We start from the raw sequence: 19,548 nt of genomic DNA, 5'->3' as shown, positions 1-19,548 counted from the left end.
TGGCATGTGTAAATACCTAATGGTACAGTGGCACGGGTTTCATTAAGGGCCAGACAGCGGGCAAACTGACTGACTGTGAGGGTAATTTTGCCTGTCTGGTTTGACCATCTAGACGAAAGTTTTTCTTGCAAAGATGTTCAGCTCAAAAGGTTTTGCCCGCTTGTGAAAACCAGTTGCCCACCAGTTGAAAACGTAAATGAAAGCCGCTGCAGTGGAATTATGTATACGTACAGTACAGTATGGAGTTAGATGTGTAAGTAGCATTGCGAGTGAGCAAGGTGTGTAATGAATTAGTAAATAGTACTCTATGTAGTGATACCTGCTCTGTCCACTCTTCCTCAGTGCTCCTCATCTTGGCCTCTAACTCCAGCTCTCTGCTGGCACATCTGCAGATTTCTTCTATAGCGGCCTGGTGTCTGTGATTTAAGTCAAATTGCTCTCAGCTTAGAGCGGTTTTCAATTGAGCGTCGAAAGTAATCAGCCAATTACTTTGGTTTTGGTTTAACTGTGGTTTGAAATTGGGTAAATTGTCTAACTGGTAAACAATAAACTACCTTTTCACATTAGATACGTTACGAAAACTACGTGAATTTCTTAACCTCCACTGGGCCATTTCATAAAAACTGTAGTTCTCCTTTTCCTTTACCGTCAGCGGGATTTAAAAGAAGCCACCTCTAGTAATCTTAAATGGAAGCAAGCTTCATTTAAACGTTAGCATACAGAAATATTAGACTGCTGGAAATCTGTTTATCTCTAAATCGGAGAGGGAATGTGAGGCGAGACGTTTCAGACTAGAAGACCATATTTTTTCTTTACTTCTGACGTTAGGTGTATTTACGCTTTTTTCTCGTCTCGCCCCAGCCAATATTGTCCATACTGCCCTTTTGCATTCGCGGTCTGACCCTATGAGAAAAGACCGGCCGCCAGCAGTCTACTAGAGAGAAAAGCCACATGAAAATTGGCTCTACCTATTTTCTAGCAGCACTTACTGTAGTAAACCAATATCCAACAAGTGGACAAGTTTAAAGATGTGCGCTTCAAGCTGGAAGGACGATCCCGTTACACTCATGACTTGAAGCCAGTGGCGATTGCGAATCTCCTGTAAAAACAACCGAGATGTCAATGCAAAGAGCTAAGTTGAGAGTGTCATACTCAGAAATACCCTACCACCCTTCTGTGACCTTAAACTTGCAATAATTGGCCCTGACTTCCTATTGTGGAAGGAAACCAAAAAATATGGTACCTTGGAATTGAGTTTGTGCAAAGTGGGGAAGACATCTAAGTAGTGTTTAATGGCGTCTCGCATTTCTTTGTAGGCATCCCACTCTTGTATCCTCAGTGGCAAACGAAGGCACTCTTGCCAGTAATGCTCCATCTGCAACCACAACACGATAATAACTTCTATAAATTGTTACTGTTCTGCAACAACTAGGATGGCCAGGTGTTTGCATAAATACGATCAGAACATCAAAAAGCATTAATGTATGAACTGCGTCGCCTCAATTCAAATAAAATAAAATAAATTACAATATTTAGAGAGGAAGCTACATCAGCTTTAGCTGGTTTTCATGCGCTGAAAACTGATTCTGTCGACATGCAAAAAAGGGAAATCGCGCACATGTCTCTAGAACAACACAAATTTGAAACTACATGTACGTGAACTTACTACCTCTTGATTTGCCACTATCAGATCCACTTCTGACCATAAGGTATCCCTAAACCTAAACAAAAGATCACACTTGCCTTAAATACACAACTAGTAACAATAGCTAGCAAATCTGCGCTATCAAACTCAGTATACGTAAGTGTACATCATAATACAATGGTGCACCGTCATTTAATTCGCTTTGCCATTTCCACTGGCAATGTTATAAAACAATTGATTCATGCTTTGAGCGGTGCATCATCACAATTTATCACATGGATAGCTCCGTGAACAGGCAAGATGAACCGAATCCTGTGCTACCCGAGCGGGCAAGATATCCCCATCTTGCCCGCTTAGGATTACCCGCTGTGTCCTGCAAGACAAACAGTGTTCTTTTTCCGTGCAATAAATCCTTTATTGACCAAGCTTGTTCGGTCAAGATAGCTGGATATTGGCCTCGTTCTTTTTCGACGACTCCGTCATGGTCCATAAACACGTTGTGATCCATAAACACGGGAGAAAAAGCGATCTTGACCTCACGCTTGGTCAATAACCCATATATGTTGCACTTAGGAAGTTTGGACGGCAACTAAGAGGCCAAATTGTGCCTCGAGAAACTCTTACCCTTCCTTGTTACAGTTGTAATTACTGACCTGGTAGGTAATAATTACACAAAATCACGGAGACAAGTCAAAGGTTCACTTTTGGCAAATGCACCTAATAAATAAATTTACGATCAGATCACCGTACGCAAATCAACGTGTAACCAACCTTTGATCAAAGGAAATAAACTGCTGAAACAGCCCATACAGTAAACCAAGAAGTTCAAGTTCCTTTGGAAAGAAAAAAGACAGTGTTTAACTGTGTTATTTTGCAGAATACCGACAGCATATTTAGCAGAATACGTGAGTAAGACAAACTAAGGTGTGTGTATAACTGCAATGATCAATCATGTCTTCATATCTTTCTCCGCAGTTCAAATATGGCCACTGATATTATTCACTAGTATCTTCGCCATCTACAGGTATATTTTGAAGTCACAACGTGAGCATCTCCCAGTTGGCTTGATAGCTCAGGCCTGAGTTTGTTTGCGTTTTGTTTGACTTTTTTTTTTTCAGGCTTTAATTTCACAGCTGCTCAAGTTAAGTACATAATGTTACTGCGATGATCAATCATGTCTTCATCTTTCTCTGCAGTTCAAATATATGTTCTTCTTTCATAATTCACTTGTGAGACATAATAAATACATTCAAAACAACTACTTAACAATGTAGATGCAACCAACCTCGCCTGTTTTATCAAGTTCAGGAAAAGGTGTCGGGACAATTCCAAAAAGGAGTTGAACAGAGTCCAGTGTCTTTCGTTTGGCTTCAAACTGAGTGTAGTGTTGTTGGAAGTCATGAAGTCTTGCCACAGCCTCAGCAGGCCTTACACCTGATACCCCTGGGCCTTGAGAATCAAAGCTATTCCGGAACTGAATCACATTCACCACAAATGCCTGCAAAATGGCAGCAAAATTTTATTTTGATATAAAAAAGTGTTCAAGAGGAGAGTTTAGTCAGCATGTACGTATTTTGAGCGAGCTCTTAGCTCAAAGACGCTACTTGTCTACATAAATAATTGTCAATTGTTTCTTGTTGTCAAATGTTTTAAGGAATGAGAAGAACACATAATTTTGAGTGTCTAACATATATATAGGGTTGGTGGGATGCGGGTGAACCTTTTTTTGCTGCAAAGGATGAGGGATGGAGAAAAAATGGTGGTGGTGAGTGGGTTTATTTTTGTTGTGAAATGTTTTAGGGGATGAGAAGAACACATAATTTTGATGGTCTAACATAGGGTTGGTGGGATGCGGGATGGAGGAAAAATGGTGGCGGAGGGTGGGTTTATTTCTGTTGTGAACTGTTTTAGGGGATGAGAAGAACACATAGTTTCGAGGGTCTAACGGAGGGTTGGCGGGATGCGGAATGAGCCTTATTTCGCTGGCGGGGTGCGGGATGGAGGAAAAATGATGGTGGGAAGCGGGATTTCTTTAATTCCTACCTTGACTTCTTTGTCTAGTTCTTGTTCAAACATTCCCCGCTTTTGAACCAACAACTCATCCCTAACCTAAACCGAAGCATACACAGAAACAAATTCAGTATTTCGATAATAAATGTGTAAATATGAACTATAGAGGCTTGACTTGAAAGAATGCCGCAAGCAAACCTTTTCTGCCAGTTCCATCAACTTAATCCACTCATCTCGAAGACTGTCAACTTCTTCCACTTCTCTTCGCGGTAAGCACAAATTATACTCCCTTGGAAAAGAAAGAAGAATTCATACAAAACACGCCATTTGGTCGTTTAGACTTTCTTGATGGAGGCAGCGTGTCCGAGTGGTTAGGGCGCCGAGTTTGTGGGTTCAAGTCCCGCTCTGACCACTAAGCTGGACTTGTTTCTCGGTAGACCCCTGTTCAACTCATCGGCCATGCTTGTAAAAAGCCAATTGGTCTGCCTCACGCCAGTTGGGATTTTTAAGCCTATTATGTTTAGTTGATATAATTTTATTTGTTTCTTTCAGTTCAAGTGGTATGCCTGTGAACTAGCCGGGTGTAGCAAAGCACATTGACCACTGTGAACAACAACATTTGAACGACATCATTCTTGTGTGAAGAGTTTTGAAATGTTATCTCCATACCTATATTACATGTATAAAGACGGTGATAAGCTTAGACCTGGCGTAAACTATTTTTTGATCTTGCTTTTAGCCTGGGCGGCGTGTGGTCGGATCACAATAACAAGCAACACAACTATGATACCTGCTCAAAAAGCTACCAGATATCTTGCTCATTCTTTAATTCACCTTAGCTTTGCATATATATTCTCAACTGGTAAATAAACATCATCGATAGTGTTTTCCATGTCGCCCAGTTCTTGAAGAAGTTGAAAGGCACTGTTGAGTTCATCTAAAGTGATAACAGGCTGTGACAGACGTTCATAGATGCTATTCCTATGAGTGACTATCTTGTCAAGTTCGATCTGAAAGAAACAAAAGAAAACATAGATTACTTGTGTGCTGACAAAACCATACATTAATACAGTACTCTTAAGCATACACCTCTGAAACAAATCTGCACTAGAGGGCACTACCACATTCTAATGGAATTCTTTGATTTGTCAGCTAGAGCCTCTGACACAGTACGTTCAAGCGGACAGGTCATGCAGGTGTGGTACACACTGCAAGTAGTCTCCCTTCTGCTCGAAATTCCTCGGGGAAGAACGTAAAGAAGACAAAGAAGAACGCACCAGAAGTAGGCGGTTGTAAGCGTGCGATCGCGACATGCGAATTCGAAGCTGTGAGCCGCAAGTAGCGCGGGCGTCGGAAAAACGTATAACAAACATAGAACGAGCAGAAAATGTGTGCAGATAATCTAACCTTTTCACGGGGCCTGAAGATGGCATGACTGGTGCTTGCCAAAGCAGGTAGAAGGTTGGCACCCAAGCGGAATGCTGGTGCAGCCACAGAGAAAAATTAAGCTACATGTTGGAATAGTAGGTGAGAATGAAACACATCTCTCACTAAATTCTGTAAAAATTGCTGAAAACGACAACGAGGTAAAGTCTGCATACCACCCAAGTGGCGTATCAGTCCGGCTCAGCTCATCCCGGTTTCTTTTGCATGAAGCGACGAGCAGTATTTATTTCTACTCCCCCGTGGATGGGATGCTAGTCCATCGCAGGGTTACCCCCAGCATTACGTTAATCGGTACCAATTTATACACCTGGCTGAAGAGAGGCACTGTGAGCTCTAGTAAAGTATCTTGCCCAAGAACACAACACAGTGTCCCCGGCCAGGGCTTGAAACCGGACCGCTCGATCCGGAGTCGAGCGCACTAACCATGAGGCCACCGCATCTCCACACAAAAATGACAATAACTTTATAACAAACCTTGGCTTCCTCGTGTAACTGAGTAGAATATCTCATTTTCCAGGCCACGGCAAATCCATGTAAGGAGTCTTTGATAGGTGACGTGTTTAAGCACACTGATCCAACCATCAGCTGACCAGGAATCTCCAGCACATCATGCTCAATGTTCTGTAGCCTCTCTACCTCCAGCTTGAACATGGTTGTTCCAGGATCATTGTCTACAAACACCTGATACAGAGCATGCATGTCGTCCTTCCAGAGAAAGTCGTAACGACGGAAATTAAACAGCTGTCTTTCTACTGTTTGTTGGAGGCCTGTTGAAGGTGAGAGCAACAATGCAATGTAAAGCAATATATTGTACTCAGTGTCAGTCACTTAGTATAGGTAATCACATGATTCTGAGTGCTTTGGAATAAACAAGCACGAGTACGTTTTCAAAGGATAAAAAAAGTGCACGAGTCCATAGGGCGAATGCAATTTGTAGCCTTTGAAAAATTTACAAGCCCTTCTTTCAAATTGAACAAGAATAATAATGTGTTGACTTGTTAACAATACACTTTTAAACACTGTTTAAGGTTGTCAACACATTTTTTCCTTAGGCAGGCTGAAAAGTGTTTCGTATTCCAAAACCTTCGCAAATTTCCGAAAATATTCACGAGACCAAAAATGTTCATAAGTTTTCGGCAAGCTTCGGGTGATCTTTGGCAATCTTCGGAAATCTTTGGCAGGGTTAAGTGATTGTCGGACGTGTTCCAAAATGTTTCGGAATATATTCGTTGATCTTCGGAAGCTTAAGGCACGTCCTTATAGAGACATCCAGCTGTACTTGGACCTTCCTCAACATTAAAATACTGCTGACTCTGATAAACACATAATGACTCTACAATGGAAGTAAGAACAGGGTTTGTCTGATGATGAACTTCCAATCAAAACTAACTTTTGAGACAGACACAACAACAGCAAAATAAAGAAAGCGAAATATGATTTACTTGTAACAGCAGTGGAAAGCTCTTCTAAGGACTTGTTCACTTGAGAATCTTGTGCAACAGAGCGATGGAAAGACTCATTGACATCGGCTGCCCACCACATGATAGTCTTAGAGATGTCTATTAAATGAGAAGCAACCCGCTGAACTCCATCTTGGATTGTGTTAAGGGATGGTTTGATGACAATGTCTGGGATGTTAAACTGTACGTCGACTTCAAACTGAAGTAATCCTTCTTGATTACTTGTGCTCCAATCAGAATACTGGGGGTTCAGAAACTCTGAAAAATCACTGTCTTCAGATCCATCATCTGAAAACTCTTCCCACGAAGATCTACATTAAAATAAGGCAAGTACAGACAAAACATTAATCACAGAACATTACAATGCTAATATATACAAACAAAAAAGAATGTATGCTGGTATGTGCAATATAATTCAAGATAACAAACCCATTAATAGGTTAATGCATGTTTTGTACAAAGCAAGTGTACCCCAATGAACATGACAGCGCTAATAGCCAACTGTTTTTGAAATTTAGTGGTGAAATGGCATTCCAGGACTCTACAACATGTATGTCTATTTTCAGAAATTTTGGAATGAGCAATTCTGCTGGAACAGCTCTTGATAGAGATGATCCCTCAACCTCATTAAGCTCTGTCACAACCGCAGTTCACAACCTAAAGTTATTAACAGACTGCATCATAAGCTTAGAAACACGTTTACAATGTACATGTATGTACTGGTCTACATTTGGGTAGCTCCAAGAAGTGCCTGCTGTTAAAGCAACACATTGGCACACAGAAGTTCATGGGTTTGCCCCTTGTTGAAAGGTACTGCAAGGGTTTTATTAAGGGCCAGGCACTGGGAAAATTGACCGGTTTTGAGGATGATTTTGTCCGCCTGGTTTAACCATTTAGAGGACATTTTTTTCTTATAAAGGCGTTCAGTTCAAAAAGGTTTGCCCACCAGTGAAAACAAGTTGCCCTCCTGTTGAAAATGTCAATAAAACCCCTGTGTTAAAGCAGCTCATTGGGGGTTCAGAAGTTCATTGTTTTGCCCCTTGTTGAAAGGTACTGGAACAATGTTTATCTGCTGGCTAGTGTTGTTCATTAATTATCAATAATTTATCTTTCTTCCTGGATTTCAGTTTGTTAATGTCAAGTCAGAACTACTGTAGTACATTTGTACATTTGCATTTGCTACAAGCAGAGGAACAGCAAACCTTGATATTTTCCTGCTTTCAACTTCAATTCCACTCTGCATTCGTCCAGGAGGTTTTACACAATCACCAATGATTAAGAGAGATGAGTTAATGCACTCCAGCACTGCTTGATAAACCAGACTGCAGTAGTGACCAAAAATATCACCAATGACTGACTCATCTGTCAAGCCACTGACAGCAGTTGCAGCTCGTGTCCCAGGTGCTGACGACATGATGGTGCCAATCCTGGTGAGACGAGGTGTCAGCATACCAGTTCTGTCCAGACCGTGACTCATGCTTGGACTGGGTGTGACCTGGGGACTTGCAGGTGAAGAAATGCGACGTTGATTTGCAATGGCTATGACTTCCTATCAAGTGAAAAACAAGAGAAACTTTGTCAATACCATCCGTAGCATGGGCAAGGATGCAGGGCTCAAAAAAATCTTAAATTCCAGCTTGCCGTTCAGACAAGGGGCTTAAATTTTGGCCTGGGCAAGTGTTAGTTTACTTCTATTATGATTTAGTTGGTAGATGACTCGCCTGAACCCTTACCCATGGGCAAGCGAGAATGAAAAGTAACTTGCCTGGAAGGAAAATACACTTGTCCTGGACAACTGGACAGCACTTTTCTCGAACCCTGGGATATTTTAAAATCTCAATGGAGTTGCAAGGTCCTTTTGTATGAACTTAAGCTGATTTTTGTTGTATGTCGTCTTATTATTCAACCTCGCTCTTTCTGAAACAGGTGTAAATGAAGTCTGACAGACAGACAACTTTCATTAATTTCCACTGTGACCAAGCGAAGGCCTCAAACTTATGTCAGGTTAGTATTGCCAGTTAACAGTTTCAACAGTCAGTCAATATTTCTTCAAACATATAGCATAACATAGTTTTTTCACAAAACGAAAAAGAATTGAAAGGATTTCATATAAAACAGCCATTATTCATTTCAACAAATATATCAAATATTAAATGTTCTTAAAGGGATGTCCGTCACAACTTGATCAACGTGATCTTGAAAACATGAGAAGTGTACAAAAGAGCAGGGGTTTTATTAAGGGCCAAGCACTGAGAAAATTGACCAACTGAGAGGGTGGTTTTGCCTGCCTGGTTTGACCATCTAGAAGAAAGTTTTTCGTATAAAGAAGTTCAGTTCAAAACACTTTGCCCGCCTGTGAAAACAAGTTGTCCTCCTGCTGAAAACATTAATGAAACCACTGAAAAAGTAAAAAACAATCAAATGAACATTTTTAGCGAGCTTCCTTCACCTGCAGTGCATTCTCTACTTCCTTCACCATTTCATGAACTCTCCTTCCTTGCTGAGTCACCGCCTTGCTTTCTTCTTCAACAAACTTTTCAACACTCCACACATGAGCTGTAGCCAACTTTTTATCAAACAGAATCACTCTTCTTATTTCCTCAATCTTTTTCTCGATGCCTTCAGACACAACTTCTTTAACACTGTCCACAACGTCCTTGAGTCTGGCATTGGCTGAATGCACCTGGTGTAAGTAGGCGTCAATATTCATGCTACTCCAGTTTAGAGTGGACACTCCTGGTTGAAGGTAGTGTAACACAGAGTCCACGTGTGGAGTTAGCAGTTTGTATAAGGCAGGGGGTACCTCCTGGCACACCTTGTAGTAATCTTGGAGAACAAGCTCTAATGACTGCTTGTAGCACTTAAGGCGATGCTCCTAGTTAAAAGAAGATGGAAATATACATACCAGTTATGAAAACTTTTGAGTGGTATACGTGGAACATCCCACAAGCCACTTGTATGTTATCGATATACACAGGAAAATACAGCACTTGGCCAACACAATATATGTGGCATACGCGTGGTGCATGTATACATTTTCAATTTTATCGCACATCAAATTGGCATTGTTAATTAATATTACCTCTACATGTACTTATATAAAATAATTTCCTAAGTATGTTCAAATAGTCTCACACTGACATCTCTATGGCAGCTGAGAGTACTGCCCTAAAACCACGTTTCAGTTCACACTTTATTTTTTACTGGTCAACTTTGATTCAGCTTTGGCATAAGAATTTCAAGGATAACCCGCACAACCACTTTGAGCTATGATTGGTGGATAGTTTCCAAAGACATTCGCAGATATTAAGCCCTTTTTGGATTGCCTTTTGCGTCTGTGTCAAAACAAGTCTTCATGCGAAACTAATCATATGAAAATGCATTCCGCCTGGAAATCAAACTCATTATCATATGAAAGCAGGGCTGCAAATAATTTTTATTTCTCTTGAAAGGACACATGTTCTACTAAGGCACCATATTGGTCAGACAAAACAAACTGTGGTTGGACATCACCAAAAAAGTAAGATTTACTGATGGTAGATTTTTATTCATCATTACTTTAAAATGATTTACAATAAAAAGATTGTCTGGACATCATGTCTGACCACAGTTGCCATCAGCCAATTTTGGTTGGCCAATGTCCGATGACGGACTGTTATTTGCAGCCCTGTGAAAGGCTTTACACAAAGACTTGTTTTAAAACAGAGGCACAAGGTAACTCGGAAATACATGTAGCCTATTATAACAAACACAACTGAGCAAGAACAATGACACCAAGACATCTGTCATGTCAAAGAGAACACAACACATGTCTAAACCTACCTGTTTTAGAACATCTATGGCACTCTCAGGAAGTTGTATTCCCATTCGCATTAACGATTTGCTTTCTTGTATTAGTTCAAGGAGTCTAGGTGAATCAAGTAAATATTAATCATTTTCCCATGTTCTCCAAGGCATCACATAGATTAGTAAATGGTGTGAACCCAAGAGTATCAGTAGTTTGCCTTGTGTGATCTTCTGGGTGAGGGTAATGTAGTTCTGAAAAGAACTGTTGTAGGTCAACTTTTCAGAACTACATGTACCCTCACCTGGACGATCACACAAGAAGAACAGCATCACATAGCTGTAACCATAGACTTAATACATATATAACACATTCAAAGTGACAAACTTGTTCTTGCTGTCCAAGTAACAGTCACAAATGGCAGCCTTTCTCAAGACCATTTCAGAGAATCACATCAATTTATTACTTTTATAAAATAATTAGTGAGTACAAACTACCAAAGAAGACTTTGACTTCTGGTATTTTTACCAGAGAGTGGCAGCAGGCACAACACAGAATACAAACAGTGATTAGGGCTCACACCTTTGACTCTCTAAGCAGGGGCAAATTTAGGGGCAGGGGTGCATTGGATGGCTAGCCATCCCTCTTTAAAGGGGCAAAAAATAAAAAAACATAAGTGAATGAATATAATGCAGAGCTAAAGGCAACCCTCTGGACAGGTATCTCATCATAATTTCCACTTTGTGGCATTGCTAGTATTTCTGGTGCAACAGTTTTCAGTTAGGCTCCAGTTCTCAAATTGCCACATTTTGTGGGCATGCCTCCATTGATTCTGCAACTCCAAGATATCAGCCACCCCCCCCCCCCCCTCCCCGGCCCCTGAGAAAAATCCTGTCTCCATCCCTACTCAAAGGTCCACACAAGGTAAATGAAAAAAAGGCCAATAAAGACTACTTCCCTGCTTTGAGAAATCCTCATATTCAAGACATGTAGCAGATATCATTTGGATCAAAATTAAGCAGAATAATTATGTCCAACTTAAGTTATTAACGACCAGTCTTACCTTCCGTCAGCATTTACTAGCAGCTGTTTTGTTTCAGGGTGATAAGCCAGGAGTGAAACCTTCAGACCACTGCATGCGCTGTCAACACGCGACCTCCACAGGCTCAGCCATAGGTTCTCAAACTTTACTAGTGCTGTGGCAATGCGATTGTAGAACTTGACAATGCGACCAAAATCCTGATTGAATAAGAAAGTAAATTTATTCACCCTAAGTTATACACTTTGGCATGTTAATAAGTTTATTATTAACGAGTTATTATTACATGTATGTATTACTTACACCAGAGTTCCCATTAACGCACAGGTGTGCGTCTTATACGCACAAAAAATGAAAAGGACACACAGTTTTTTTATAAAGGGCATCATTGGGATGCAGGAAAAAAGTTCCAAGAATTTTAGTAATAGGCAAAGGACCCCTGAAATGCAAAGAGAACCCCCAACTCTTTGGAACTGGGAGTCCAAACGACCCTTAACTATCAAAACTAGTGGGAACTCTGCTTACTCCAGTTTGATCAGTAAGTATGGAGGGTACATGCATATACATGTAATTCAATATATGGCCCTACACGCAGTTGCTGTGAATTGCCATAAAGCGCTATGTGAAAGTTCACAAAACACACCCTTCAATAAAGTTCTACATGGAAGGCAAGTTGTGAGTCCTAATCATGTACTTACTAATATCTCCAGCTCTCCACTAAAGTGGGAGGGAACGAAAGGGACCACATGTGACCTGTCAGTGTTTACCCTTCATCATAAGGACAGAGAAATATGAGGCCTCAGACCTTGGGGGAAGGGTTCTCCCTTATATGGCCTATATAGGTTATAGGGGCTATATAGGCCCCAAAGGGTATGGTTTTTCAGCCATTTTGGTCATAAATAAGGTATGGTTTTTGCACTCTAGTCTTGAATTAAGTAAACTATGTTTTCTAGAAGAAGCTACTTTTTCTTTATTATCAATAAGACCATCAAAAAAGCCCTTCATAAATCATGTTTAGGGCAACTGTGCCAGCCAAAATGGACATAAACAGGGTATTAAATTTGTGATCAGGTCATAAATAGGGTGGGGAATATTGCAGATTTCGGTTATAAATAGGGTACATGTAAGGGTTTTGGGAAGCAGGCCGCACACCCCCACCCAATTATTCTCCCCCTCCCCCCCCCCCCCCCCCCCCAGGCCTCAGACATCTTGTACTCAGACACCAAACCCTACACACCTCAATAGAGGGGAAGGTATGACCACCAAAACCTGCCCATCGATGCCTGCATGTAGTCTTTTCAACATCTCAAAGACGATCATAGAGCAAATTCCCCAGGCAACAAGCATAATGGTAACCAGAAATGATTTTAGAAGAATTTCATGCCAACATGCCTACATGTGCTAAAATGCAATAATGTAGACAAAGATTACTCCTCTACATTGTACATTTAACTAAACTATTTAACGTGCATACTTGATTATATAATCTAAGGTAATCACACATGTACATGTAGCATTGAATGGTGGACAAACTCACTGTTTCTTACATTCAAAGTTTAGCTACTTACCCTGTAAGCTGTTATAAATTTGTTCTCTTTAAAGACCTTCATAGGATCCTCAATCTTCTTCAATAATGCTCTAGACCAAGTTATTGCACCAGCAACAAGAGGAGAATTCCGAACAAGAGGTGGGCTCTCCTATGTTTTATAATTGACACAGAAATTTATTTAGAGTAGGTTGTCACACAATGTGAGTCATAAACGCCTTTACTCCCGTTCAAAAAACAATGATCAATACTTTTTATATCATGAGTAGAATTTGATGGAAGCAATTACATTATCAATCAAAGTGCATGTGGATCTAACCTGCAGAGTGCACTTGCATGTGGTTTTTGTGCAAAGTCTGTTTGACTCATGCACAAACAATGAACGTAATTAGGGGTTATACAAACAAAACACTTATGTTTAGGATTGCACACTTGTCCAGTGAAATGTACAGTACATTCATCATGAGAAGTGTCACAAAGTTTCATTTTTATATTTCAATTTCATTTTCAAATTCATATCTGACTGGACATACATGTATCTCCTACAAAAACATGAATGTTGAACAACACAGAATATTTCTTCCTGCAGGACCCAAAATGCTGGTGTACCATGGAACCTGCCACCCCATTAATATGGCCACCTCCTTATTATGGCCACTTTCTCCTGGCCCTTGGAAACAAAACCTCAGTCAGTCAATTTCCTATTTAAAATAAGGCCACCTTGTTAATAGGGCCTTTTTGGGGGGGCCATTGTTGACCGGATTGATGGGTTTCCAGCGTACTTGAAGAGGTTTCAACTACAAATGTTCACAATGTTTTAACATTAATTTCATTCAGGGTGGGTGAGGAAACTGGTTTCCCTTTGATAAAATTGATAGAGGTTTTTTGGTCCAGTTGTCTTTGTATACAATAATGTATTGGTAGGTTTAAGGGTTAATCTAGAAGATCCTGGTCACAGTCACATGGAAGCTGCATAATGGAGCAAACATGGCATCGCATGTTGTTTATGCCCAAATTTTCAAGATGGCAGCATTCAAAGTGGAAAGGAAAATTACCAAAGACCTGGCCAGTACATACATGTAGATGAATATTAACCTCCTATTGTATTATATTTACTATGCCTAACCACTTCTTTCACACCTCATATTCCCCTAGGAAACTCAAAACTGTGGTCTAAGAAAAATTATGAGGAGCCCAAACAACTTTCCTAACCATAAAATCCTGGATGCCCAGCACTTAAGTTTAAATGAAAAAAGATCGCAGTTTTTCCAGTTGCCCAAAGGCAAAGATAAGTCACTTGTGGCAGCACCCCAGCACTTCTAGCGCACAGCCCTGAAACTGGAAAAATCAACCTAAGCCATAAACTGCAAGGAACTAGGGCAAGAGCAATGACTACAAATGTTGCAATGTAGTTCCTGTACATGTTTTAATTACCTTCTGGCTCTCATAGATTTTCTGCACATTTTCCAGTTCTGTTTCAAACCAGCCAAACACTTCAAGGAATTTTTCGGACAACACAGTCCTGAGGCCCGGTCTGTTTATCACACAGTTAAAGCTGTACAAAGACAACACCCAAGAACTTTATACTGTTTTTACAATGCTTACTCATACCTGTACATTTAAGTTAACCTCAGCTTCCTTAATACTTAATACAGACATATTTATAATTACATAAATTCTTAGAACATTCTTTAAGATACATGTAGGACACCAATCTGATTCTTGAGAAGTTCTTTTAGCCAGTCCTATTACGTGGCCACCCCCAGTTCTCAGGTGAGTATGATATGGCAAATGAACCCCTATCAACCGGCCACCTCTACTAAGCAACTGCGGCCACCTTGTGATCGTCCTAATGAAGGCTTTCTATTGTCTTTACCCCTACTAAGCGACCACACAAACTTTATCACAGTAACACATCTAGTTAATTGGCTTTGTTTTGACAGCTAGAATGATTACTGTACTATACCTGGTCAGAATGTCAAGAGCCTGCCTGATATTTAGCTTCAATGTAAACACACCCTGAAATAATTACACATGTCAACTAATCAGCTGATTAAATTGACTCCCTCTGAAGAAAACATGATATAAATGTTTGCTAATGTAATAATTGATAATAACAGGATTCAAGGAACGAGAAACTTGTAGCTGTGAATGTATCTGATTCTACATGTTAGAAGTACATTACAGTACCAACTTGCAAATCAACCATTCACTTGGGACGTGCCTTACAATAAATATTTTGACAACATAGGATATGGCATTCTCTGGTAAAAAGTATTTAAAGACATAAGCTTTCAACGGCCAGTCTGCTGTCTTCAAAATCTGGCAAAGACAGTAGACCGGAGAACGCTACAGTATATCCTATATTATCATGATCAATCCTGGTAACAGATCTGTGATATTTTTAAACAAATATTTTGGTCACTTTAAAAAAAGTGATCTCTCGATCTCCTGGTTTGATATTAAAATTTACTATGAAAAAACAACAAAGTTGACAGAATTTTGCCGGATTCAGCATTGTTTGGGGGGACGGGAGATTCAATGTAGAAGACTTTGAGACAGAGAGTACATTTTACCTTAAGATAATTACAAATGTATGTCTCCATTCGTTGCACCCCAGCAACAAATGCTGTGTATTGCTCCTCAAATCGTTCCTTGCCTTTGCCTTCAACATCAAGAAATGTCTCAGTTGTGACAACATCCTCAAGCGGGGACCGAATAGAATGGATGGCATCTTGCAAAATGCTAGAAATGCTCTGCAACTCCATGCTTGAATTGTACACTTCTTGCACTTCTTCGTCTTCATCTAAACTCTCTAAAATGCTTTTCAACCCACCATCTTGTTTGCTGCTGGCTACAGAACCTGCAATGAGAATTTAACAAATAGGTCAGCTGATTGATTGGGTAAGTGGACTATGAAATACATGTTTAAAATTAATTATTATGAACACTAAACAGTATCATGTAAGCATTCTCCTCTTAGCTACTGATTAGTTTGCACTGTAACCCCCCCCCCCCCAGGAGGGGGTACTCTACAAAGTTTTCTAGGGAGGCTCTGCCTAGAGGTCCAACCCCTTACCCTTTTGTTTACCATTTTGACAGAAAAGGTACCTGTTTCGTGTACCTTTTATTGAAAAAGGCACCCCTTTCACATACCAATTTAAGAACACTGCATCCCTTTTCTAAACCCCTGAAATGAAGTTAATGATGTAGTGCTTAATAATGACACAGCCATAAATTGCATCTGTTTGAACAACATTGTTGGATTTTAATTAAAGGCCTTTTAAATAAGTAAATGACAGATTTCCCTAGCCTTTCATATACCTCACCTTGTGAATTCTCTGCCCTTTTACATACCTGAAGCCTGAGAAAGGTGCTCCTTTTGAGCGAAGCCTCCTGGTCCCCATATAAGCCATTATAGAGAGTACCCCCCCCCCCCCCCCCCAATGGCTACAACCATTTAATTTCATGATATATTTAAGAGTTAGGGTACAAGATGTCCTTGTTAGTCCATTGTATGAGCATTTCTTCTTGAACATTTCTTCTTGGACAATGGCCTCTTCTAGTCTTTGTTTCACTCTCACCCAATCACAATACCCCAGAACTGCTTGGAGTTTTCTAGACAGCATGCAATTGTCAGGTAGTAGCCAACTTCCAAGGAGTTTCATATTATGTGTACATGTAGAGACTCTACCTGGATAGCTATGGTCTGAACCACTTCCAACTGAACTGGCTCCTGCTGCCTTGTATCCACTAGCATCATCTGCCACCTTCAAGTGTGCATCACCCACAGTCTGTTCCTCATCCAAAGAGCCTGGGCCATTGATTACGACATCCCTTGTCACACGAGGCAAGTTCTTCACATCATTGCCAAGCTTTGAGAATTGTGAGAGAGTGTGAATGATGTCAATCATGCTACGAACATGGTTACAAAAGTTATCCAGGTGTGACATAATGGATTCTTCATCAGTGAAGGCAATACCACTGCTTCCATGACTTGCCATACTTTCATGGTCACCTTTAATTCTTGTACCTGTGAACCATACAAGTCAAACATTAATATATAATCACGTTGTATGTAAACAAATCAGATTCAGTAACACCTTATAAATTACCGTGATGTAATAGTAAGTACATTGTATCATTCTTTCCTTTAAAGGGACTTTGAGCTTTTCAAATTCCTCCCCGGGGTTTCTACCCTTTTTCAAAAACAATTTTCTAGGACTCATCTAGGACTCACAATGTTTAGTTTTATTCTAAGAGATGTCCTTGTTACATGTATTCTTCAGATGATGGAGCTTGCCATCAATCTGTTCTTAAATTAATCTTTCAAGGTCACCATGTTTTCTTTAGCATATTCTGTAAGTATACCCTCTATTTAGATGTGTGTATAAATTATTAAGTTTAAAATAGACTATATTGCAAAAATACTATTGTATGAATTTTATAGATCATCGCACAAAACTTTATGAAGAGGAGAGGTTTGTAACTTTTGCTTTCCATTAGATGGGGTTGCAGATTATTAGTTGAACATTTTCAAGGCATATGCGTACAGTTTACAGTATGCTGAACAGCAATTATCATGCTAGAATAGTACTTACACTGTACAGTAATTTAAAGTACATATCTACTTTGTTCACACTTTGTTGGTTGAATATCTTGAATATGCACACTAACTGTAAAATGCTGTAGGAGACTCACAACTTACTTTGTGAAAATGAAAGTCTTAAGGGGCTGCCAGCAGCACTGGGTGACATCAAATTGGATGTACTGTTTGTTATAATAGAACGCTTCACTACTCCAGCTTGAAGGGCAGTCGGTGTCATGGACAACGTGTGAGAGCCCCCTAAACCATCTCTCAGACTTCTAAGCATGTCTCTGTACTGTTTGTGTAGTGAAAGGCAAACATTAAGGCGTGGAAGGAACCCATCATCATTGCCAAACATGATATCTTTGTTTCCTTTTCTCTTTCCTTTTTGTTTTGTTAACTGAGCTGCCTGACTCGAAGAGGACTCCATTTCTTCTTGAACCTTAGTCCATAGTTTGTCTTCTTCCAGTACTGTCGTGCTGGACTGGATGTAATCCCTTGCAGCCAGTACTAGCTGATTGGTGATCTATAACAGCATGATCAGAAATTACCTGTAACTGTATATCAATGCAGACCAACATCCAGGCATGTACATGTACATGAACATACACAAGACCATCAGAGGGGGCACAAGGAGAGTGGACTCCTTACAGTGCAAGAGCAAAGGGGGCACTTATAACAGACAACTACATATACTTTGTGGCTTACATTAAACACATCTATATATACACGAAGCCGCAGACTGTTGTACTATTTATACCATCTTGTTAAAAATGTAAGGCTACAAGTAGCTCAGCAAGCAGGGAACTGAACCAAATCATGCACAGTGATTGGCTACCCAAGGAAGCAATATGGCGCAACCTTCATCACTTAAGATTATCTGCTGTGTCCGGCCTGGAGAAAAAAATGGCGTTCTTTATTAAGCTTGTCTGGCCAAGATGCCTGGATGTAGTTCTTTTTTGCACGTTGTGTTGATCTTGACTCCAGCATGTTATCATGTTCATAAACCGCGACTTAAAGAAGGACCTTGGCCAATATCCAGCCATCTTAAGCTCATGCTTGGTCAATAAATCATATCAATAGAAAGTGCAGTGCACGTACTAACTTCAAAAATTTGAAATGGCCAGAAGACAGAAAATCTTAATAATACCAATTTAAGCATCATGTTTGACCCCTGCCTGAACTGTGCAGTAATGCATGACTTGATTCCTTACCCAGTGTACATGATTGTACATGTATAAAAAGAGTCCCCAGCCCCAGTCATTCGGACACTTAGATGATCAAACAGTAGAGGGCATTTTTGAGTTACATGTACCTTGCCTACCTCTGCGTCAACACAAATCTTCATATGAAACCATTCATATGAAAATGTGTTCTACCTACAGGTTCATTTTCATTCAAACTCATTTTATAAGAAAGGTTTTGCACAAAGACTTGTTTGAGAGCCACAAGGTAACTTGGAAATGGCCTGTTCCATGCACAGAACAAACTGAAAGACTGATAATAAAGTATTGTTGCCAGATGAGAAAACCCAATTTCATTATTCACGTTATTACCTTTGAAAACAACAGTCCAAGGTATCCATTTCTTGCATAGTATCGAGATATGGAATCCATCTGTCGCACACTTGCCATCAGTCCTGGTAGAGTATTGCTACAGATGTTGACAAGGGAACTTCCCACATTCAACTGATCAAAGTATTTACGTAGTGACTCCAGGTACTTAACTTTATCCTTAGTTTCATTGAAGGCATCAGTGATACTGGGTTGATGAGAAACATACACAAAGCCATGTTAACTCTTTAATTTCTAAATTTGCACTCCCCCTTTTATTTTCCTGCAATGCACATATACTACACTCCTCCCTCTCATACATGTAGATCTATTACTATATATACCTAGCATCAATAGCCTTCCATCGTTTCAGGACTTTTGACTTGGCTGTAATGAGGATAGCGATCACTCCTTTGCACTCTTTGCTCTTTAACTGGTCAGTAACACTGGTAAGGAGTTTCTGCCTACGTTTCCATT

General features: G+C 40.1%; 1 protein-coding gene across 1 annotated transcript in view; it reads right to left on the bottom strand.

The window, feature by feature from the left end:
- LOC110063871 (dynein axonemal heavy chain 8-like) overlaps positions 1 to 19,548 on the bottom strand; it is a 77,147-nt gene that overhangs the window by 56,157 nt on the left and 1,442 nt on the right. The window contains exons 2-24 of the mRNA XM_089283047.1: positions 19,416 to 19,548; positions 19,075 to 19,279; positions 17,639 to 18,044; positions 16,625 to 16,963; positions 15,507 to 15,793; positions 14,897 to 14,949; positions 14,365 to 14,485; positions 12,953 to 13,081; positions 11,409 to 11,584; positions 10,384 to 10,468; positions 9,011 to 9,436; positions 7,764 to 8,110; positions 6,544 to 6,872; positions 5,576 to 5,868; positions 4,490 to 4,665; positions 3,854 to 3,944; positions 3,689 to 3,754; positions 2,931 to 3,143; positions 2,417 to 2,478; positions 1,670 to 1,721; positions 1,244 to 1,375; positions 990 to 1,099; positions 320 to 416 (exon numbers count right to left, since the gene is read on the bottom strand). The exon at positions 19,416 to 19,548 is cut by the window's right edge and continues 38 nt beyond it. Coding sequence (XP_089139173.1) covers positions 320 to 416; positions 990 to 1,099; positions 1,244 to 1,375; positions 1,670 to 1,721; positions 2,417 to 2,478; positions 2,931 to 3,143; positions 3,689 to 3,754; positions 3,854 to 3,944; positions 4,490 to 4,665; positions 5,576 to 5,868; positions 6,544 to 6,872; positions 7,764 to 8,110; positions 9,011 to 9,436; positions 10,384 to 10,468; positions 11,409 to 11,584; positions 12,953 to 13,081; positions 14,365 to 14,485; positions 14,897 to 14,949; positions 15,507 to 15,793; positions 16,625 to 16,963; positions 17,639 to 18,044; positions 19,075 to 19,279; positions 19,416 to 19,548 — 4,328 coding nt within the window. The remainder of the gene's footprint in view (positions 1 to 319; positions 417 to 989; positions 1,100 to 1,243; positions 1,376 to 1,669; positions 1,722 to 2,416; positions 2,479 to 2,930; positions 3,144 to 3,688; positions 3,755 to 3,853; positions 3,945 to 4,489; positions 4,666 to 5,575; positions 5,869 to 6,543; positions 6,873 to 7,763; positions 8,111 to 9,010; positions 9,437 to 10,383; positions 10,469 to 11,408; positions 11,585 to 12,952; positions 13,082 to 14,364; positions 14,486 to 14,896; positions 14,950 to 15,506; positions 15,794 to 16,624; positions 16,964 to 17,638; positions 18,045 to 19,074; positions 19,280 to 19,415) is intronic.

Source organism: Orbicella faveolata, unplaced genomic scaffold (genome assembly GCF_042242905.1).
Source record: "Orbicella faveolata isolate gen_17 unplaced genomic scaffold, um_ofav_v1 contig_12, whole genome shotgun sequence".
In the NCBI taxonomy this organism is placed as follows: Eukaryota; Metazoa; Cnidaria; class Anthozoa; order Scleractinia; family Merulinidae; genus Orbicella; species Orbicella faveolata.
Note: the sequence above shows the minus strand (reverse complement) of the source record. Positions and strands in the feature narration are given on the sequence as shown.